Source organism: Salvelinus alpinus, chromosome 29 (assembly GCF_045679555.1).
Source record: "Salvelinus alpinus chromosome 29, SLU_Salpinus.1, whole genome shotgun sequence".
Classification (NCBI taxonomy): Eukaryota; Metazoa; Chordata; class Actinopteri; order Salmoniformes; family Salmonidae; genus Salvelinus; species Salvelinus alpinus.
In genome coordinates this window covers 33,156,432-33,180,567 of record NC_092114.1, presented here as the reverse complement: position 1 = coordinate 33,180,567, position 24,136 = coordinate 33,156,432, and the positions used below count along the sequence as shown (strand labels likewise).

General features: G+C 44.6%; 1 protein-coding gene across 1 annotated transcript in view; it reads right to left on the bottom strand.

Annotated features, from left to right (window-relative positions):
* The window catches only part of LOC139558527 (RNA polymerase II subunit A C-terminal domain phosphatase-like), a 156,081-nt gene that overhangs the window by 120,720 nt on the left and 11,225 nt on the right, over positions 1-24,136 (bottom strand). The window contains exons 8-11 of the mRNA XM_071373694.1: positions 22,275-23,309; positions 14,513-14,654; positions 14,221-14,439; positions 9,640-9,802 (exon numbers count right to left, since the gene is read on the bottom strand). Of these exons, the coding sequence (XP_071229795.1) occupies positions 9,640-9,802; positions 14,221-14,439; positions 14,513-14,654; positions 22,275-23,309 (1,559 nt within the window). The remainder of the gene's footprint in view (positions 1-9,639; positions 9,803-14,220; positions 14,440-14,512; positions 14,655-22,274; positions 23,310-24,136) is intronic.

The following is a 24,136-nucleotide window of genomic DNA, read 5'->3' as shown; positions in this document are numbered from 1 at the left end:
AAACTATAGTTTTGGCAAGTCGGTTAGGACATCTACTTTGTGCATGACACAAGTAATTTCCCCAACAATTGTCACTTATAATTCACTGTATCACAATTCCAGTGGGTTAGAAGTTTACATACACTAAGTTGACTGTGCCGTTAAACAGCTTGGAAAATTCCAGAAAATTATGTCATGGCTTTAGAAGCTTCTGATAGGCTAATTGACATCATGAGTCAATTGGAGGTGTACCTGTGGATGTATTTTAAGGCCTACCTTCAAACTCAGTGCTTCTTTGCTTGACATCACAGGAAAATCAAAAGAAATCAGCCAAGACATCAGATTTTTTTTATATTGTAGACCTCCACAAGTCTGGTTCATCCTTGGGAGCAATTTCCAAACGCCTGAAGGTACCATGTTCATCTTTACAAATAATAGTATGCGAGTATAAACACCATGGGACCACACAGCCGTCATACCGCTCAGGAAGAAGACGCGTTCTGTCTCCTAGAGATGAACGTACTTTGGTGCGAAAAGTGCAAATCAATCCCAGAACAACAGCAAAGGACCTTGTGAAGATGCTGGAGGAAACGGGTACAAAAGTATCTATATCCACAATAAAACGAGTCCTATATCGACAACCTGAACAGCTGCTGAGCAAGGAAGAAGCCACTGCTCCAAAACCGCCATAAAAAAGTCAGACTACAGTTTGCAAATGCACATGGGGACAAGGATCGTACTTTCTGGATCAAAATAGAACTGTTTGGCCATAATGACCATAGTTATGTTTGGAGGAAAAAGAGGGAGGCCTGCAAGCCAAACAACACCATCCCAACCGTGAAGCCTGGGGGTGGCAGCATCATGTTGTGGGGGTGCTTTGCTGCAGGAGGGACTGGTGCACTTCACAAAATAGATGGAATCATGAGGAGGAAAATTCTGTGGATATATTGAAGCAACATCTCAAGAAATCAGTCAGGAACTTAAAGCTTGGTCGCAAATGGGTCTTCCAAATGAACAATGACCTCAAGCATACTTCTAAAGTTGTGGCAAACTGGCTTAAGGACAACACAGTCAAGGTATTGAAGTGGCCATCACACAGCCCTGACCTCAATCCTACAGGAAATTTGTGGGCAGAACTGAAAAACCGTGTGCAAGCAAGGAGGCCGCCAAACCTGACTCAGTTACACCAGCTCTGTCAGGAGAAATGGGCCAAAATTCATTGTGGGAAGCTTGTGGAAGGCTACCCAGAACCTTTGATCCAAGTTAAACAATTTAAAAGGCAATGCTACCAAATACTAATTGAGTATGTAAACTTCTGACCCACTGGGAAAGTGATGAAATAAATAAAAGCTGAAATAAAATCGTTCTCTCAACTATTATTCTGACATTTCATATTCTTAAAATAAAGTGGTGATCTTAACTGACCTAAGACAGGGAATTCTTACTAGAATTAAATGTCAAGAATTGTGAAAAACTGAGTTTAAATGTATTTGGCTAAGATGTATGTAAACTTCCGACTTCAACTGTACCCCTCATTACACATAAACTAATGAGCAGCTTGACTCACCATTGGGTAACTGATGTGATGCGACCAGTAACAGTCAATTCTCCTGAGGGAGTCAAGAGGGACTGAACACTCAGTAAGTCAAAGGGAAACTCTGGCCTTGAAGGACATAACGACAGTGTAGTTCGTTAGCATTCATTAGTACAAGATGTGCCAAGTGACATGGCTGACTGGATGAAAACATAGGATATACTGCAACTCAGTCCAAAACAGTTCTAATTAGTCAGAGGGAAAATACCTGGGTTCAAATAGTATTTGAAATCTTGCTGCTGTAGCCAGTCAAATCAGATTAGAACTCAACCCAAGAGCTTCTGAGGATACGGAGACATCACGTACTGGTGAGATGCGTACATCTCGTGCTTCTACACCTGCATTGCTTGCTGTTTGGGGTTTTAGGCTGGGTTTCTGTACAGCATTTCGAGATATTAGCTGATGTACGAAGGGCTATATAAAATAAACTTGATTTGCTAAGTAGTCTTCCATGAGCCTTGGGTTGTGCAAGCTGGAACGACTTACTGGAGCAGGTGCCTTTCTCCTGTTTCTGTAGCGTGAGGCAGCTTGATGTACAAGCACACCCCCTGGACTGGATGCCAGTCTATCGCAGGGCCTTACCACAAATATATCTCTTTAATGCTGAGTGCTAAGCAGCGACACACCGGAACATATTTTTACAGTCTTTGGTATGACTCGGCCGGGGATCGAACTCCCATCCTTCCAATCTCAGGGCGGACACAAACCACAAGGACAGTGAAATTGTGGCGTAATGCTAAAGGGCTGGATAACTAAACCGCTAAGAAGCCAACAAGGCTGAATGGTCAAAGAACATAAAACAAAGTTCACCTACTCCAGATAGATAGGCTAAAGCAGATGACGGCATAACTGCTAGCAGGGGTTTCTGGCAGAATGCTAAAGCCTCGCTAATCACAATGCTAACAAGGCTGCATGAGTTATAAAGTAAAGGTCACCCAGTTGGCATACGACACACCACCAGGCAACCGTATACATTTGGCTGCTTCTCGTAAACTGAGACATCCAGGGATGGAACCAGCCCTGACATTTTAAATGTGAGTCAGCAGCCAGCCTACCTGACAGAGAATACTCAGTGTGTGTCACAAATTGCACCCTATACCCTGTATACAGCGCATTCGGAAAGTATTCAGACCCCTTGACTTTTTCCACATCTTGTTACGTTACGAAATTTTGTCAGCCGGTGATTGTCAAGCAAATAAATAGTCGGTCTCATGGTAATTGACCGTTAATTAACATAAACACATTTAGCATCTCCTGGCTACAAGCCATTTAAAAAAGTCTAATAAATCCATGTAATATAGCCTACACCTTCACAATAAATCCATTATTTTTATTTTGAAATCCAGTTTTTAAAAAATATTGCTGAAAGAAAAAGTACCAGAGTACCACTGAACAATGAAAGACACTTTCTACACAGAGTACCTCCTAAGGGACACCAATCTAATACAGAGCAGAATACACAGCTAAAACACAGGGGACAGAATAAGCATGGGACTGAGATTCGAGGGGACTTCGAAGAGAACGTTAGTTAGGCCATATGTTCTCTATGACACACACACGGCTGAAGGCTGAAGACATTCTTGTAAACCTTGGTTCACTCCATGTTCATTATTGCCACACACAGGCATTCCCTGTATTAAAAAAAAAGAGAAATACTCTTATGTGAATTGACACTCACCCAGCCACACCCACAAGGAGCTGATATTAATTTACTTCGTACCTCTAGGATTTTGACATGTTTTTTTGTGTGATATATGCTGCAAAAAATGCTTGATTCTGCAGTGGTTTTACATTTAAAAAATTATGTTCATTTCATATAAAGCAATAAAAAGTAATGTGTGCTCAGTTCTAGTACGATTTTAAGCAGAATATGTCTTGATGCTGTCTGCAGCATGATCAATTTTCTAGCACGCACATATGATAGACAGTTTGTATTTATTATGGATCCCCATTAGCTGCTGCCAAAGCAGAAGCTACTCTTCCTGGGGTCCAGCAAAATGTCTCTGAAGCCGCTGTGCTCAGCCGGAGAGCGTGGCTCAATCCTTCATTGTGATTTATTGATTCATTGCGGCCAGCAGTTCAAACAAAAAAGAATAATGATTATTCTCGAGTCAATAAAAATAGTTGTTCAAAAAGAATGAATCGTTTGCACCCTGCACATCCCTACCACAGATTTCCCTGCTATCGCTTTGGCCATGCTTATCTGCCGACTTCCGCTGCTGTGGTGGCTGTACGGACATTCTTTGCACATGCCTTGCTGATTCGAACTTCCTCTTGTGTTCCTGAACAACAATTCGCCCCCACTTTCATGTAAAATAGGGATGGGCAACTGGCAGCCCCCGTTTTGTAGGCACGCGGATCAATTTCCAAACTCAGGCGGGGTGTGAACTACTTGCACATCATCGTCTGCACATCTATCACTCCAGTGTTAATGCTAAATTGTAATTATTTCGCCACTATGACCTATTTATTGCCTTACCTCCATAATCTTACTCCATTTGCACACACTGTACATTGATTTTTCTATTGTGTTATTGACTGTACGTTTGTTTATTCCATGTGTAACTCTGGGTTGTTGTTTTTGGGTCGCACTGCTTTGCTTTATCTTGGCCAGGTCGCAGTTGTAAATGAGAACATGTTCTCAACTGGCCTACCTGGTTAAACAAAGGTGAAAAAAAACAACACTTACTGTTGAGAGTTACAATAGTAAATGTGGTTGTGCATAAGCAGTTTCTCTCGTTATGTCACTCAATTAACAATGTCAGCTAAAATCATTTTAGATAATTAGCTGGCTAGACTAAATTTGTAGTAATCGTCGTCAAATTACCGATTCCGTTAGTCATGCCGATTACATTAGTCAATCTCACTCAGATATCATATTAAAAACTGCAAACATTTCTTTCTCTCCTCCATATAGAACAATTTGTAGAATTTCAGAAAATTAGTGGCACAATTGCAAAGTCTTCTCCGATCCATGACAAAACGTGTAGAACTGCAGACCCGTGACCCACCGCAGCCCCTCAAGATGAGTTCATATTTTTTGTGGACCCGACCTCCTTCCAAATTGCACATCTCTGATGTAAAACATTTGGAAATAGTTTTGCACGGTCTTCAGCTGTGCCAACTGTTGGTAAATGAGATGGATTCCTGTTCATTGTTCTGCCTGTCATCAAATGTCAGCTTCACATGCGGACAGGGGGAAAATAACTTTTGTTCATATGTGGTTTGATTGGGTGGTTTCCCACGGTAACAGTGCTCAAAATTGCGAACCCTCTTTTGATTGGACTATTTTATGCGGTAAAAGTGTGGTGATTGGTCAAAATTGCGAGCTCTCGCATAATGTGTGTGGATTGGTTGATTTTACATTGAATTATGCAATCGCAGAATCCTGGAGGGACTGAAAAATATACAGTATAATGCAGCTACGGTTTGGGAGAATGTGTCTGTCTGCTACAATTCTGGCGTTTGGCTTCTAAAGCCCTCTGAGCTTTAAGTCCTACCATCCAAAATGTCACATTTACACAACAACACCGCTGGTCTTTAGGAAACAATACCCACATTCCTTCCTGTTCATGGGCCATCACACAACAAATCACAGCACTCCATCTACAGTGATAACTGAGGTTTGTGAGCAGATAAGACTGGCCTTTGAGTCACAATAGAAAAATCAACGGCAGGTCTGAACCTCTTGAATGACCATTCAATTGTTTTAATGCCGCCATAGAATCGATTACCATGAAAAAACCTTTCGGTGACCGCCAAAGTAGCAAAAAGCCCCAGAATGCTTGATATAGGGGGGGACACATGTGGGAGTTAGCCTGTCTCATACAGACACAAGTAAATGAATTGCAAATTAACCTGAACATCCTTAGCACATGTTTTTGTTTTGTCTGTTACATGTAACCAAGCCCTGCTTCTTGACCGTCTCCCACGTTAAGGAACGATAGATGGTGTAAGATGGATAGACCCGTTACTCATTCACCATTTCTATAGGATCTCAGTACCCGTCTCTCTGTAGGAGCATCCTGTAGATCAGTGATCACCACATTAGTGAGCCCATTCCTCAGCCTGTCTGACAGATCTGATGCCATATGCTGCTGAGAACAGACTTAATAAAACTCTCCTCCTCTCGGTTCGGCTGTAGTAATCGATCACTAACATGCTTCCCTGGCAACATCAAGTCTGGTCAAATCAGGTAAGATTTGACTTCATCATTAATAGTTTGACTTCCCTCAGGCCAACCACTAATATTTAACACATCAATGCAGGCAGATTACTGACAGTAATGAAAATGGCTGGTAGCTTAGTGACAGGGCACCAAGACTTACTGATATATGGATGTTTTTGACCACTCATTTACCTGCTATAAACACTAACTGTATGCCATATACTAGAGACTGATATTCAAATCGGGACTCCTGCAGTACTCAAGTCTAAAATAAGCTGACATTTAAAAAACTAAAATTGGTCACCACACCTTATTGGATTTAACATTGCGGAACCAATTTTCTTTTTTGTAAACTTAAGTTTAATTGTAAACATTTTGAAAAGACAAATGTCATGGACAAAATTGGCACCCCGGAGCTAGTACTTGGTTGCACAGCCTTTGGCCACGATAACCGCAGACAAATGCATTTTCGTAGCCATCAATGAGCTTGGTGCACCTTTCTACTGACAATTGACCAACTTTGAGGCAGCAAACTGCTCTAATTCTTCAATATTTGAGGGGTTCCCTCCACCAACTGCTGTTTTCAGATCTCGCAATAGGTTTTGGAGGTGATTCAGATCTGGACTCTTCCCTGGCCACACCAGAACAGTCCAGCCACTATTCCTAAACATGCCTAGGAGCTTTTTTACGTGTGTTTGGGGGTCGTTGTCTTGCTCGAGGACCAAAAACAGTCAATTGAGACCCAGTTTTTAGACACTGGCTTAAACATTGGATTACACAATACCTGATAATCTGCTGACTTCATGATGCCTTGCGCACGTTCAAGGCTCCCAGCACCAGAGGCCGCAAAGCAACGCCACAGCATTATCAAACCTCCCTGCGTTTGATTGTAGGGAGGGTGATATATTCTTTGAATGAGAAAACGGCTACGTTAAAGAAGGATGGGAGAGGCTTAATGACCATTCTAACACAGGCTCAGTGAAGCTTGATAAGAACAAACCAATTGGTTCAGAGACCCAATAGGAGAGAACACTGAAAACAGTGATGTTAGATAACAGTGATGTTAGGTAACAGTGATGTTAGATAACAGACTACAACAACAGTTAAAAGGATGGAATGTGAAAGTTGTGATGGTTGATAACACAGCGAACTAGGAGAAAACGGGTTAGTAACGCCATACTGAAATGACTTCAGAGACATGGAGATGAACGAACATGGTACGATATTGGACATGGGATGTATAATATACCATTAAACATCTAGTTGTTACTGATATCTGTACATGCAAAAAGCATGTGGCAAAAAAGGAGCAAAATGTACTGATGGGAAGGCCTCATGGTTCATAGACGTAATGTAATAACATTGTGGAAAACAGTGATCCACATCCCCACACAGCCCTTCTGAGCGCCTTCTCAGAAAGGAGATTTAGACAGGAACTGGAAAACAGAAACAGAGGGGTACCAATCCAAAATACAGAAGTAAGAAGAGCTTTTGGTTTTGATTTGGCATTTTATTTGTGGTGCAGCCTGAGCCTCCATTCAACACTTTAAACTAAAAAATACCAAAAACAAGAACGAAAGATCTCCTCATGGAAGATTCTGACGCAGCAGCAGTGGAGAACCGTAGCCCGTGGCGACCAGGGTTGCCAAACATCATCGTTCAGTTGAACTCATAAACAGACTGAGTGAATGTCTGCAGTCTCTCTTGATGCGTGTCTGAAATGGCACCCTATTCCCTATGTAGTGCACTACTTTTGACCAGAGCTCAGGGTACCCCTCTAAAGAGAATGTGTTCTCAATGACGTACCTAAAGGCAAATTCAATAAAGGGAAAGGGGTGCTATTCTAGACACAGCCACGATCCCTTTCTGCAGTCTCCTGGTTCACAACAAGCCCTTCATCAATCACAGCGTGACCAATCACAGTGATATCTAAAACAGATCCAAACTCATAACTGGAACCCATTTGTCGTGACAAGCCGTCTGGCCTGTGCTAGTGTCAAGGTCAGGGGGACAGAGAAAGAGAGGTGGCGTGAAGGATAGAGGGAGAGAGCGAGAGAAACTTCATAAAAGAAGAGTATCATAAAAGTGCCTTCAGTCATTCTATATGGCAATAATAAAACCCAGGTCAAAGTCACACAGATTTCCATCATGAGCGTCGCTCCTGTTTTTATTCAGCCCATCATTCATCAGATTCTCATTTCTTTCACCTCGTCTCTCTCCAAATAACTTGAAAAGCCACATGTCCACAAAATGACAAGAGGCATTCAGCCAGTGTAAGGGGACAGAATACCGATTAGAACAGCTCAATAAAACACTAGCCTTTATATACAAATTACTTCTGTCTGACTGTGTGTGGGTCAATAATAATGGCTGAATGGCAGACAGCTCAACCTCAAAAACAGACGTCGATGCATCAAACAGACTCCGTTTTAAACAGCCCATTCAGTTAAAACGTGTTGTGTGACGAGGAGCTTCTCTTACCAGCCAGCCAAATGTAGGAGGACTGAGAGTTGGGTTTCCTGGAGAATCAATTAAAACTCTGTGGTGCCGTCATCATTTGGGGCGGCAGGTAGCCTAGTGGTTAGAGCGTTGGGCCTGTAACCGAAAGGTTGTTGGATCGAATCCCCGAGCTGACAAGGTAAAAATCTGTTGTTCTGCCACGTAACCCACTGTTCCCCAGTAGGCCGTCATTGTAAATAAGAATTTGTTCTTATTTGTTCTTGCCTAGTTAAAAAGTTCAATAAAAATACAATTTAAATCATTAGCAATGCAATCAGCAGAGTCTTACAACACACGAGACCAGTGAGTGACAGAGAGCAGAGAAGATAAGCACCAACGCGGAGGTAGAGAAACTTGACTTAGAAGAACAATACTTTTATTGTCCATTGTCAGAGTGCGCCAGCTTGTAGTCCTAAAACCCGGAAATAAGTTACCTCAGGTTCGTTCAGGCATCTCTATGGGAAAAATGAATGGGGAATTAATAGGGGTTTGGAATAAACACAGGAAATAAGGGCTGAGGTTAACACAGGCTTAGGAGATGTTCTGTCCTATGAGATAATAGCAGATCTTTATGAATGATATGCTTTGTGCATTTTATAATTACATAAACTCTTCAAAATTCACAAAGTGGCATTAGCTGATGAAGATTATCTCATAGAACAAAATGTATAAGATCTCCTACACCTGTGTTTATCACAGATTTTCCACGTTTATCCAAAAACGGCATTCATTTTCCTCATATGCTTTGTCCAACGAACCATGGCAGAGTTAGACACCATTACTATTACTCTATTTTCTGAACAAGCAGAGAACTGACCGATTCTTTTTTTCAGGCAGACTCTGGACAGCCTGAAAAGAGAAGGCTGCTGGAGAGGACCCAGGAGTCTGTCCCGACACATTAGCAGCCATCAGACGTCACTAAACACCATTATCTAGCTTCGAGGCTGGAGGTGCACAGCCTGCACACATTAGTGGATGTACAAGGAAAAACAGCACTATAATCACTGTGTGTGTGTATGCGTGTATCCTTTCCTTAGAGAGAGAGATGGAACATCAAAAGGTGCACTGATGTTTTTATGTCTGAGTGTAGTTATGTGTGTGTATATATGTGTGTGTATAGTTCTGTTTGTATGGCAGATATTGAAGCTCAGATTAGCACATAACGCAGAGAGCCCACCGCACTGCTGTAACCCGGCCAGGAGACTATAGAATCTGTTGTCACAGAGTCCTTGTGAGACACAGTAAAGGTAGTGTTCATGGCAGAATGTATTTTTCATGGTCCTTCGAACCAGATCTTTAAGTATTTCATTCAGTATGCATACATCTTTTTAAAATTGTGGTAGGTACAATGTGTGTGTATATATATATATATGTGTGTGGGTGTGTGTGTGTTCCTCACCTCCTTATCCATGCTGTCCAGGTCTTCTTTACAGAATGTGTAGAGAGGGTTGGTCTCTGACATGCTGGGCTGGCGTTCCCTCCGGCGGCAGGAGAGTCCAGGCTGCTCCTCGTCTCGACTGGAGGGACCCGCCGTCTCCCCCTGCTGGTCCTTCTGACCCCCCCTGGTCACATCACAACAAACAACCATCAGCCAGACACAAACATCTCCAACTGTTACCTAATTAGCCATAAACTCATTGTGAATCCCCTTGAGATAACTGGGGCCTTTTTAACACTGGTGGTCTGAAAGAAGAAGAGACACACACCCTTTGTGTGATTATAATTACATCCAGCCTCCAGAACAGACACACGTTTCCATTATGTTCTCAACTCCTAGTAGAGGCTCAGGCTTACGGCCTTCGATGGTAGCTGGAGTATACAGATAATATACAACCATACTAGACATTTATACAAGTCCTGTTAAAAGGCAGGTGAAATGTGGTCGGCCACAAACACATTACTGAGGCTGGAACGGATGGTAATATATATATATCTACCCCCCCAACTCCATTTGTCTCCAAGTTTGTGTGCGTTTCCAAAGATATGGGAGAAAGTCAAGGACAGGTGTTACGTAGGAAGGATACAGTAAAACTATACATTCATATAATCAAAAAGACAGATGCTACCCATTAAACTTTCCGTTTTTAATCTAGGACAACGTCGACACGTAGCAGGACACACAATCTGTGATGTGTACCACAGAGTGGAGGGGGAGAACAAGTAGGGAGGAGAGATCCACTGGGATTGTAGGAAATTACAGATATATTCCCTTCATTTTACACCAAGCAGGATACATAACATGTTCTAAATGAAGTCTACTCAAAATAATAATATAGCCCTTCATTGATGAACCTGATTGGTCTATTTCAGCAAGGTCCTCCTGGCCAGTCACATTGTGAAGGACGTTTGGACATCACAGCCACTTCTCCCAATGGTTGGTATTTGCTACTGTTTCGCATTTTACAGATAAAGGAGAACCCAGAAGCGGCCTGTCCTTGAATAAGCTACAAGGAGCTCCTGAGAAGCGAGGCTTAGAGAACATGTTTTGCTAAATGTTTAGGCTATAGGATATCTTAGGACAGCCAAGCTGAGGCTGTGTATGGAGCCAAGGTGAGTCTGGGAAAATAATTAGAGCCCGACCAATAACAAATAAACTAGGATGAAAAAAGGGAATCTCATGCGGCTCTGAACACTAGTGGCCATTCTCATGATGTGTCATTATTGTCACAACGTATGAAATCAACATTTGAAGCATGGTTACTGGACAATTGCACTTTTGGATAGCAACTTAATGAGAATTCGGTGTGGGAAAAGTATGCTTTTTAATTTCCCCGCAGTAAAACATCGTATCGGCAGATATCGGTAAGTTTTAGTACCCCGCAAAAATAGGAATCCGATCCCAAAAGAAACACCAGTCGGGCTTAAAAAAAAAAAGAATTGCTCTTTAGGAAGACTGGCACGTCTCACAACTATCATGTTGGAGGACCTCATTGAGAACAGGGGTGTATCTAGCTGAGGATAAACAGATGAGACTGGCTGGGCCCTCTGAGTGGTGATGTAGAGAGGAATGTTTCTCAGAAACTGAGAAAGTAAGTATTGAGAGATTAAGTGGTGAATTACACTCCGCATCACCCAGGATGCACTGCAGGCGGCAGCACTTCCTCCTGGCGGTCTCCAATTTGGTGAGGAGCTTCATGTGATGATTCCACTCTAAAACTCAGCTTTCTGCCTCACTGTGTGCGTGTGTGTGTGTGTGTGACCAAAACTATTCCTCCGTGTGGCTCACCATGCTCTGCTGCGAAGCGTCATTGTGATGTTAATAACATGACATACACTACATGACCAAAAGTATGTGGACACTTGCTCATGGAACATCTCATTCTAAAATCATGGGCATTCATATGGAGTCGGTCCCCCCTTTGCTGCGATAACAGCCTCCAGTCATCTGGGAAGGCTTTCCACTAGATGTTGGAACATTGCTGCTGGGACTTGCTTCCTTTCAGCCACAAGAGCATTAGTGAGGTCAGGCACTGATGTTGGGCAATTAGGCCTGGCTCGCAGTCGGCGTTCCAATTCAGCCCAAAGGTGTTTGATGGGGTTGAAGTCAGGGCTCTGTGCAGGCCAGTCAAGTTCTGCCACACCGATCTTGAAAGACCATTTCTGTATGGACCTCACTTTGTGCACTAGGGCATTGTCATGCTGAAAAAGGAAAGGGCCTTCCCCAAACGGTTGCCACAAAGTTGGAAGCACAGAATAACAGAATGTGAGCGCACAGAATGTCATTGTATGCTGTAGCGTTAAGATTTCCCTTCACTGGAACAAAGAGACCTAGCACGAAACATGAAAAACAGACCCAGACCATTATTCTTCCTCCACCAAACTTTACAGTTTGCACTATGCAGTTGGGCAGGTAGCCTTCACCTGGCATCCGCCAAACCAAGATTCGTCCGTCGAACTGCAAGATGAGGAAGCAGGATTCAACACTCTAGAGAACGTGTTTCCACTGCTCCAGGGTCCAATGGCGGCGAGCTTTACACCTCTACAGCCGACGCTTGGCATTGTGCATGGTGATCTTAGGTTTGTGTGTGGCTGCTTGGCCATGGAAACCCATTTCACGAAGCTCCCGACGAACAACTGTTGTCCTGACGTTGTTTCAAGAGGCAGTTTGGAACTCTAAGGAGTGTTGTAACCGAGGACAGACAATTTTTATATGCTACAGGGTTCAGCACTCAGTGGCCCGTTCTGTGAGCTTGTGTGGCCTACCACTTCGTGGCTGAGCCGTTGTTGCTCCTAGACGTTTCCACTTCACAACAAAAGCACTTACAGTTGACCGGGGCAGCTCTATCAGGGCACAAATTTGACAAACTGACTTGTTGGAAAGGTGGCATCCTATGTCAGTGCCATGTTGAAAGTCACTGAGCTCTTCTGTAAGGCCATTCTACTGACAATGTGTGTCATGATTGCATGGCTGTGTGCTCCATTTTATACACCGGTCAGCAACATCCATTCATTTGATGGGCTGTCCACATACTTTTGTGTATATATATATATAGTGTATCTGGCTGAAAGCAGAAAGTTATGGAGCCACTGGCAGAGATCGTCCGGTAAACAGATGCCAGACAATTTAGAGACAAAACATTTTTCACAACATTTTGAGCCAGCTCAAAAGGAAATCATCAACACCAAGCCTAGGATGTTAACCCTTTTGTACCTGGCAATTGAGGTGTGACAGATATGCTTTTGGTGACTCACATAGGAAGGACAGAGGGTTTTCTAACATGAGAGAATGAATCTCAACAAACTCTGGGTAAAGAAGCTACCTACACTACTGAAAACAGAAATACGTGCAAACACCGCAAGTAATAAACCCTTCACGTTGGACTGGGAAGTAGAACTCAGTTAATACAACTACAACTTCTTGTAGCTGCTTGCTGACTTACGAGTCGTTTCCCGTCACATTCATCACAGCCCCAGCGTTTTATTTTGTTTTACATCTCCTCCATTCCAGCATTAACATGCTAATTCATCTTCACCTCTAGCTGTATAGCAGAGTGAACAGGCAGAAATTCCAGCAGCAAATCGGCTAATCATTTCATTCCAGGAGAACAATCCAAAAGCTGCCAACGCCCGCCTGACTTTACGATGCTCACATTTTTATTTAGAGCCTGAGATTAATGTATAGATGGATTTGAGGAGAAAATCCAATTTGGCACAAGAAGGGAAAGGCCGCACACAGCATATAGGCCCCTCAGACCAGGGCATTAGATATAGAAATATACATGCATCTCCAGAGTTGCAGTGCTGAACAGGCACTTCTCCCTCTAGCAGACAATATATTCTCCCTTTCGACACAGCTCTAAATGATTGGGTCAGAGCTCAGAGGGAGCATGGCCAGGTCGGTAGGGGAGCTGCCTAGCAGCGTAAACGGCTGCTGCTCTGCTGCTAGACAGACGGGTGGTCTCCGGCCTCCAAATAGAAATATGATTAACAGGCCAGACGCTGTTCTCTATGTTACAGCTGTAAGCATTGCCAGGGTTTTCAGTGCTCTTCTGCACACAGGGCCGATGTCTACTAAAAGGTGAGGCAATACATTTCCATTTCAGTCATTTAGCAGACGCTCTTATCCAGAGCGACTTACAGGAGCAATTAGGGTTAAGTGCCTTGCTCAAGTGGATGTCGACAGATTTTTCACCTAGTCGGCTCAGGTATTCACTCTTAACTGCTAGGCTACCTGCCGCCCTATTGCAGCCATCAGAGCAGACAGCTTGTGTCTGACCTGTCCATCCTGCGTTCCAGAACGTTCTAACTGGTACGAGACCAGGTGTCCCTGCTCATCTAGGTATGAGGGGGGGGGGGGGGGGGGCAAGAGGACTTAGGAGGAGCCAGGGTTTTCAGGTACTTAGAAGCACTGAAAAGCCAACCGTCTATCCCAGATATCAATACATCTGAAGGAGTACCACAGAAGAAGAGGACATATCTGAATGTTATGCGTGCACTTTGTTACAAAGCCAAAAAAGTACACGTATAGCCAGGTCAGTACCTCAGGGATGTCTGGTCACCGTGGGCAGCAGACATGGAGGCCTGGTGGTAAGATGGTGGTCTGGAGGCCTGAAGCCCGCGGCGTATCAGCTTCCCCGTGACCGGGTCGTACGTCCGCACCTCAGGGGCAGCTGGAGGGGGGAGGTGTAGGGGGGCGGGGGGTAACAGGGGGTTCTGGAAGGATCCTTGCTGGTCAGGGAACGTGGCTGGGCTGTTGCTCCTAAAGACAGACAGACAGAGAAACACCATCAGATAAAATGTGCAAGTGTGTGTGTGTGTGTATGTGTATATACCGTTGGGTCTTGGTGTAGTCCTCCTTCAGTGGATACAGTGATTCATCCACCCTTTCCCAGCGCTCCAGACATCCCCACAGCCAGTCAGGATTCACCACATGGAGACGTTTACAGCCTTGGGCCTGACGAACCTTCTCTGTACCTGGGAGAGAGACAGGGAGAGCAAGGATCAATCAACCAATCAAGAAGAGGAATTAATACTGTCTGTCGTTAGATACCACTCTTAACAACCAAGCTGCATAAATAAAGGAAAGGGGGATACCTAGTCAGTTGTAACACTGAATGCGTTCAACTGAAATGTGTCTTCCACATTTAACCCAACCCCTCAATCAGAGAGGTGCGGGGGTGCTGCCATAATTAACATCCACGTCTTTGGCGCACGGGGAACAGTGGGTATCTGTCTTACTCAGGGGCAGAACGACAGATTTTTACCTTGTCAGCTCGGGGATTTGATCCAGAAAGAGCAAACTGAAGAGAGAAATATCCAGCAACTCTCAGATGACAATGGAAGTTGATTTTATTGTTAAAACCAACTTTCGGGCTGTAGCCTCCATCATACATTCAAAGCCAATTAACAATTGTCCTGAAGCATTTAATTTTTCACCAAACCATTAGGTTCCATTGACAATCCGTTTCTGTTTTATTGGCATTACGTCAGTTCAGACGAGGGGTGGGAGCAGCAATTTCCACTTGACTTGGGGCTACTGATGTCTGACACACAGACACAGAGAACTGCATCTAAGAGCAGCAGTGTACCTCATCAGAACACCGTACCCAATTAACACAAGGTTAGCCCATCTCACGGCAACAAGTACTGACCTTGCTCTGCACATCAACAGCCTTTCCTTTTTGGCCATATTTTCTCCCCGAATGTATCTGGTGCGTCTGAAACTGAAACGGGCTTGTTCTGTTCTGACTGTAGCGATAAGCCAGGGATCCAGAACAAGAAGAGGTCAGCCCTGAGACTGCATAGCAACAGCGACCAGACAAACAAATCCTCTGAATATGATCTGACAGGCAATGCTGAAATTTGAGATGACTGAAAATAAAAATATATATATGGATACAAGCTAATACATTAGTCCGTGAGCAGGACGCCACAATGTGGGCGGTCGAGCTCACTTGGTCTTTGTCCCCAGAGTTGGAAAATGTGCAATAGCAGTGCAGCAATGGCAGCTTCCTCCCTTCTGCCCATTCATTTCCCCCATAGGAATTTTACAATATGACAAACATTGTCAGTATACAAGTTTACTGGTCACGTATACCCTTTGATCATGTCTGATGGATAGCTGTGAATATAAGCTTTCCAATGATATATTTCCAGAATGTTCAGGTCAACAGAACTTTGACATATCAGAATTGCCTGTATAAATTGCTTTAAAAAGGAAACCCTGATACATTTTAAATGTTGTTTGATAAGTTTGACTAAGCCACTCAGGAACATTCAATGTCTTCTTGGTAAGCAACTCCAGTGTAGATTTGGCCTTGTGTTTTAGGTTACTGTCCTGCTTAAAGGTGAATTCATCTCACAGTGTCTGTTGGAAAGCAGATAGAACTTGGTTTTCCTCTTCGATTTGCTCCAAACATAATGCTTTGTATCCATTTTTGTTGTTGTTGCAGTATATAAAAGTACCTCGTTGCAAACAGAATGAATGTTTTGGAATATTTTTGTACAGGCTTCCTTCGTTTCACTCTGTCATTTAGGTTAGTATTGTGGGGTAACTACAATGTTGTTGATCCATCCTCAGTTCTCATATCACAGCCATCATGGTGAAATCCCTGAGCAGTTTCCTTCCTCTCTGGCAACTGAGTTAGGAAGGACGCCTGTATCTTTGTAGTGACAAAGGGGTTGAATACTTATTGACTCAAGACATTTCAGCTTTTCATTTTTAAAACATAATTCCACTTTGACATTATGGGTTATTGTGTGTAGATGAGTGAAACAATTCAATTCAGGCTATAACAACAAATTGTGGAAAAAGTAAAAGGGGTGAATACTCTGAAGGCACTGTAAGAGAGCAATTACTTGTTGTATAATGACATTGTCATATGGGAATATCCCTATGGGGAAAATGAATGTGATGGAGGGATGAAAGAAAGAGTGAGAACACAGAAAGCTGCCATTGCTGCACTGCTATCACACATTTTCAACTCTAGGGACATAGACCTTCAAGACAATCACTATAAGACATTGTCATCCCAAGTGAGCCCGACCCCCCCCCCCCCCAATCTTCTCTTCTTAAATCACTACAAAAGAAACCATTTCCCATAGGCCACCAGCAGTGCTTTTCTATTCATGCTGTGCGTGCTCTCAGCTGGCTGCTCCAGAGCACTCCTCCCAGCCTCGCCTGCCTCCCAGCACTACCTGAGTGGTGAGTCAGATGTCCCCTCTCTCTCCAGCAGAGACAGACATGTAGGCTATTCAGACAGACAGGTATTGATCAGTGGCATGTCAGCGTGATGGAGAGGAACAACCATGTGAAGGCTCTTAATCTCACTGCTGTCTACAGTGCTGACATACTGTCCCCTGTGGCTTTGTCCCCTTGAGCGAGAGAAAAAAATGAGATGCTGAGAAAACAGGGGAGACTCAGGACTGTGGAGTTTCATGGCATGGTGGTCCTGACCATTGACCACCAGACTTGTCTTAAGATGCAATTAAAATAACCAATCACCTAATCAAGAAGCTATATAAATCCCAGTACAATGAATGCCAGACTGTCTTATGCTCTTGTACCGACAGCCCACACAATAGCTGCTTCTTAACATTGAAGTGGGCTACTGTATGCTGCTGCGCCGTTAAGTGCTCCTTCTCTCGGTGGTTCATTTTGTCCGGTTCTGACGTACAGACCACGGACCGTTGATTGCAAAGTGCAGCTCCGAGAGAGCCAGTTCCACGACAACGCTGCCTGCTGTCTGAGGGCACGTTGGAATGGATGAGAAACAGCATCATGCTGGGCTATTGTTGCGCCTTCCTTTAGAGAGACATGACATTCGCCTGCCAGTCAGACAGCCCCACATACTTCAGTGATGCTACTCTGAAAGATGGAAGGGAAGTAATCATCTGTTTGGCACAGCCAGACAATTATTCCCTGCTCCTCCTTCAGAGTAGCATCACTGAAGTCATTTGGAATGTCAGGAGGTAAGGTGACCCTATAAAGCCTGCGTCTCTCAGACCGTCCATGTGTCTCTAATGGCTGAAGAGAGGTGCCTGTGTGATTTACATTTAAAAATGGGACTGAAAGGGGCTGTCTGCCACTCTGCATACTCGAAATGTGAAACCAGTCCCCCATCCTAAAGTACATGAATGTTAAAGGAGAATCTAAGAACACAGTTGTATTCATTGTCCAGGCATGCTTGTCTTGTTAATGGAATCGTCACCCCTTTAGAACTGAAAAGAGAACCCTGGTAATGGTCTTCTATCTTTAGAAGAATGGGTCATGTTAGCAATTCAAACCAGACCTCATTTCAGTCAGTAGGAACTCTGACAGTGCCATCTGATTGAACGCCAGCAAAGTGCTTAGCGAGGCCAAATTGAAACCACGGCTACACAGCGACAGAATTTGAAATGGAACAGCGACAAGCTAATGGTGTCTGTCTTATAGTTGTACGTGTTCATCAAAACACTTGGTAATAGTACAGCTTACTTGGTCACTGTGGGGCTTCACTGTGCAAGCCATAACTAGCCACGTACAGATTCAATAGCCATAGACCCTCAGTGTGATGATCCGTTTCACTAGAATCCATCTTACAATCCAAATGACAGTGCAATGTCTCTAATAGCAAAGCATGATATCATCTACACCCATTAGGGACCGGAATATGCGAAAGCTAAAGATGAGAAAAGCAATTCAGAAACAGCTTAGGCTAGTCTCTGTTTGGATTTCTTTAATGGATTAAATTCAGGAGAGAATATGTACTGTAGGTTATATGGCTCTCTGGTTTCATCACTTAAGTAGGCCTAATATTCCTGATGGTTCAGCTCGCTAGAGAATCTAGATGTACAGTGATGGAGGACAGAGTCTTCTGGCCTGTTTACTAGGTTAATAGGGAGGAACAGAGAGAAAACACCATTGTATCACTTCACCATCCCATTAAAACCCTACTCTCTGCTAGATGTTGAGGTTGAATGTGTTGAGCAGATGATGTCACTGGAGCAGTTAGAAGTCTTTTCTCCTCCCACTCCAGCCTGTTTCTTCCCGACATGGCCTGCGTCCCAAATGGGCCCATAGGGATCTGGTCAAATGTAGTGTACTATAAAGGGAATAGGGTGCCATTTGGGACACATCCCTGCCTTCCACATTAGAAACCTGATACCTTAAAACGGAACACTGTGTTGAATTAGTTTCCAGCCACAATTGTCCCCCACGATGACTGTGGATCTGGTCTTAGTACATTAGTACGTTCGTATGTTTTTCCTACGCGATATTTCAGGCAGCATCAGCACGATTTTGACGAAACTTGGGTGAATCATATGTCTTGCCATTTACAAAAATGACACATCGGCCAGATGGTGGCTCTATAACAAGAGAATGAAAATGCTAACTTTGAAAGGTCATGCCCCTCACCCCGTTTGACCAAAAGTCACAAAATTCAATACATACACTACATGGCCAAAAGGATGTGGACACCCCTTCAAAATAGTGGAATTCGGCTATTTCAGCCATACCCGCTGCTGACAGGTGTATAAAATCAAGCACACAGCCATGTAATCTCCAGAGACAAACATTGTCAGTAGAATGGCCCGTACTGAAGAGCTCAGTGACTTGCAAAGTGGCACTGTTATAGGTTTCCACCTTTCCAACAAGTCAAATTGTCAAATTTCTGCCGTGCTAGAGCTGCCCAGTCAACTGTAAGTGCTGTTATTGTGAAATAGAAACGTCTAGGAGCAACAACGGCTCAGCTGCGAAGTGGTAGGCCAGACAAGCTCACAGAACAAGACCGCCAAGTGCTGAAGCACGTAAAAATCGTCTGTCCTCGGTTGCAACACTCACTACCGAGTTCCAAACTGCCTCTGGAAGCAACGTCAGCACAAGAACGGTTTGTCGAGAGCTTCACGAAATGTGTTTCCATGGCCGAGCAGCAGCACACAAGCCTAAGATCACCATGCGCAATGCCAAGCGTCGGCTGGAGTGGTGTAAAGTTCGCCGCCATTGGACTCTGGAGCAGTGGAAACGCGTTCTCTGGAGTGATGAATCACACTTCAACATCTGGCAGTCCGACGGATCAATTTGGCGGAATCCAGGAGAATGCTACCTGCCCTAATGCATAGTGCGAACTCTAAAGTTTGGTGGATGAGGAATAATGGTCTGGGGTTGTTTTTCATGGTTCGGGCTAGGCCCCTGAGTTCCAGTGAAGGGAAATCGTAATACTATAGCATACAATGACATTCTAGATGATTCTGTGCTTCCAACAGTGTGGCAACAGTTTGGGGAAGGCCCTTTCCTGTTTTAGCATGACAATGCCCCCGTGCACAAAGCGAGGTCCATACAGAAATGGTTTGTCGAGATTGGTGTGGAAGAACTTCACTGGCCTGCACAGAGCCCTGACCTCAACCCCATTGAACACCTTTGGGCAGAATTGGATGCCGACTGAGTTTAATATCTTATAGTTTATGTTTTTCAGTCAGAGCAGTTCAGGACCCCCGTCTAAATCAACGTAAGCACCCATGCCTGATGGGATCAATAGCCTGGTACAGAGGTAGGCAACACTGTTCATGGAGGAGCGCCACAGGTACTGCAGGATGATGTTCCAACTAGGCACCACACCTGACCAACTGAGCTAATTGATCAGCTCAGTGATTGCCTGAATTCAACACACCTGGTCTTCCAGGTCAGTTAAATCAAAAACATGAAGTGCCTGCGGTAATCCAGGGCTGCCTACCACTGGTCTATTATGTTAATGTATTGTGATGAAAATTGGGGAGGGTACAGTGGACCTGTCTCTGTCAGTTAGTACGTTCGCCACACAATCTCAGATAGCACTGGCTTTATTTTGACGAAAGTTGGGTGAATGACGCGTCTTGCAATAGAGATCCGGCATTAACAAAATGACACTGATTGGCCCGAGGTGGGACCTATAGTAACGAACTGAAATGTGTCAGTCACACACGATCTCAATTGGCCTAAGGAGGACAATGCATAATTCGTGGGGGACGACATGTTTACTGTTGCCTTGTTAAATTGTGATTTTACTCCGTCAGCAACAACCATTATACTGTACTCTTCTTCCTGATGTTTCTTAACAAAGACAATTGCAATGCTGTTAGCAGCTTTTTCCTTTGCAAATGGTTATTTACTTTGGGAAGGAAAAGCACTTCACTTTCAAGTGAAAACATAATGCTTCAGGCTGCTTTTTCTGCTCTTCTCTAGTTTGTTTGGTCTCAGGACCCAACGAAACAGACAAACCGAGACCTAGCACCCTGGCAGAGTACACAGGTCCTCTCTCTCAGTAGTCCAGTCAGTATCCGATAATGATTGTGAATGAGCCAACTGTTTTATTCTGCCAAACGAGCAATTAACAACCGCATAAACAGACGTTCGAAATGACCTGGACCAGTGAACCGGAAACCGGTAAAAATGGGATAGTTGATGTGATTGAGAGGATTATGTATGGACCATGGGGACAGGCTCTTATGTGTTTGAGGCATGAACCGGGGTCAGACTGATGCATTTGAGAGGTGATCATCATGTCATTATGGATGTAATGAGTCAGACCATGCTGGCCCTCTAGTGCTGCTCTGACCTGCTGGATCAACAGGCTACGAGGAAGATCCAGAAAAATCCATCCTCTCTGACCTCCTCCAATGGGCTTTGAGGAGGTGAGGAACGAGGACGCGAGGAGTATGCAATTGAGATTCTCCCTGTGTTGACAGAGACTAATTATTATTTAATCCATCTGTGTGGTGTTCAGCCCGTAGTTTTACCTCACCACTCAGACTTCCATTAACAACGGCATAACCAGTAGGGCTGGGAATTTCCAGGGACCTCACGATACGGTATTACCCCGATACTTTGGTGCCGATACGATAAGTATTGCGATTCCATATGTATTGTGATTTTATTGCGATTTGATGTTCCAAACACATTGCTCACCATAGGTCTACCGCAGAGGGACAAGAGAGAGGGATGAGAAATCAAGTTGATCAGTCATGGAAATAAGTGCTGAAAGCTAATTGGCTCCCTACTTAATAAAAAGAAGATGGAGGACGCCTGCATCTTTGTAGTGACTGGGTGTATTGATACACCATCCAAAGTGTAATAAATAATTTCACCATGCTCAAAGGTATATTTTTTGTACCCATCTATCAATAGATGTCCTTTGTGAAGCATTGGAAAACATCCCTGGTCTCTGTTGTTGAATCTGTGTTTGAAATTCACTGCTCGACTGAGGGACTTTACAGATAATTGTATGTGTGCGGTACAGAGATGAGGTAGTCATTCATAAATTATGTTAAACACTATTATTGCACACAGAGTGAGTCCATGCAACTTATGTGATTTGTTAAGCACATTTTTTCTTCTGAACATATTTAGACATAACAAAGGAGTTGAATACTTACTGACTCAACACATTTCAGCTTTTCATTAACTTGTAAAAATGTCTAAAAACATATTTCCACTATGACATTATGGGGTTTTGTGTGTAGGCCAGTGACACAAAATCTCAATATAATCAATTTTAAATTCAGGCTGTAACACAACAAAATGTGGAAAAAGTCAAGGGGTGTGAATACTTTCTGAAGGCACTGTATGTAGTAACTCACCTGCTCTAGCAGCAATGAGGTGCGTGGTTCTGCCAGGGTCTTTTGAGCTGAGCAGGAGGTCCTTTCCTATCTTTGCTCCCAGGGCCTTGGCGTGGTAGTTCTCCCTGGTTCTCTCCATGGGGTAGTTGGTGGGGTACAGCCCAGAGAACACAATGGTGGTGCCCTCCAAGCTCCGGGCCTTCAGCTCCGGGACGATCTTCCTGATATCAGGCGTCTCTGGGCGTTCCTTCCCGAGGAAGGCGTTGTAGCGGGCGTAGTATTCCCTATGGATACGCTCCAACACCTCTTGTAGGTAGATGAGGTGGTTATCCTTGTCCACCTCCTCCATGGTGACTCCTGACTGTTCACTGTTCTGGGACTCTGTCTCAGCCTTCCTCCATTCTGAGCACCCGTTCTCCTGCTCAGGAGGGAGGACAAGCACAGACGTCTCCCCTCCTACCTCGGAGCTGTTCTCCCCGGTGCGCTTCTGCTTAATACCCCCCTCCTCCTTTCCTCCAGCCCTGCCTGATGGCTCCTCTACTGCCGCCTGCTCCGCCCCTTCCTGTTTGGACTTCCTGGTCTGGCTGTACTCCCCCTCACTGTCTGATGAGGGTGGTTTACACGTAACAGAGTCAGAGTCACTGGACAGGTCAAAGTCCAGGTTGCTGTTGGGCTCATGGAGGTCTGGAGGAGTGGAGGATGTAGGAGCTTCCTCCCCTGAGCCCACTGTCCTGCTGCCATCCTCCTCCTCTCCTTGCACCGCCTCTTTCACATTCGTCCTGTCGCTCACCTGTGCTGCCGTGCTGGCCTCGGCCCCCACGCCCTGACCCTTCTCCACAGCCTCGCCCGGTTGAGTCCGTTCATTGGCTGCTGCTTTCTGAGTGGCTGAGGGGGCTGTTGACTCCACCCTCCCTCCGTTGTGGTCTTTAGCCCGCTGTTTCTTAGGGCCGTTACTCAGCTCCTCTGACGCAGACGACCCCCCATACGGCCCCGCTGTAGGCCCTGACGTTACTGCTGCTTCCGAGGCCTCTGCCGGTCGGCTGGCCTGGCTGCCGGCTGGGGTAAAGCAACATCACAGGAAGATTCGTTAGCACATTAAAACACATGCGCGGACATTTTGTCACTTAAATCACTAGACTAGAGGGTGTCTGTGAATCCATTTCACTGAAGTTGTTTTGGAGGTGTATCCGAATGGAGGCAAGTTGACCTGTGGCCACTGGGGCACTGAATCAGCGTTGAAAACACGGTCTGTTTAAACCATGGTGCATGCCTCAACAAGAACAATGTCCTTCATAGCACTTTATCCTCTCAGGTCATCTACAAACTCTTAGGAATAAAGAAATCCATGGGTCTGGCAGCTGTCCATGTGATGTCACGGAAACCAGCAGCACTTCCCTAATTGATCTAACAGCCTGTGTGTCATTCTCTCCTGGGAGCCCATAGAAGTACTCTCCCTCATTTGTAGCTTGTCCTATTTGTCTCTACTGCTAATCAAAAAAAGCTCTCCACTGTGAGAGGCTCTCTGAGAGAAAAGAACCCACGCCCTCCTGAGACTAAGCCTGAGAGGGTAATCACGGTTCAGATGAACCCAATCAGTCTGCCACGCAGGAGAGCGGTGCTGCAGTCTGCCACGCAGGAGAGCGGTGCTGCAGTCTGCCACGCAGGAGAGCGGTGCTGCAGTCTGCCACGCAGGAGAGCGGTGCATCGTATGATGCAAATGAAATCAAAACAGTGAGACTCCATTTGCAGCCAGAGTACCAGGATGAGGTCACATCCCTGAAGTAACCATCAAACCGCTCCCTCTTCCTCTCTGAACTTTTGTCACGCGGTGGTTTTAGAAGGTAGTGTTTTTTTCTTTCGTGTAAAACTGACAAAACACTGAA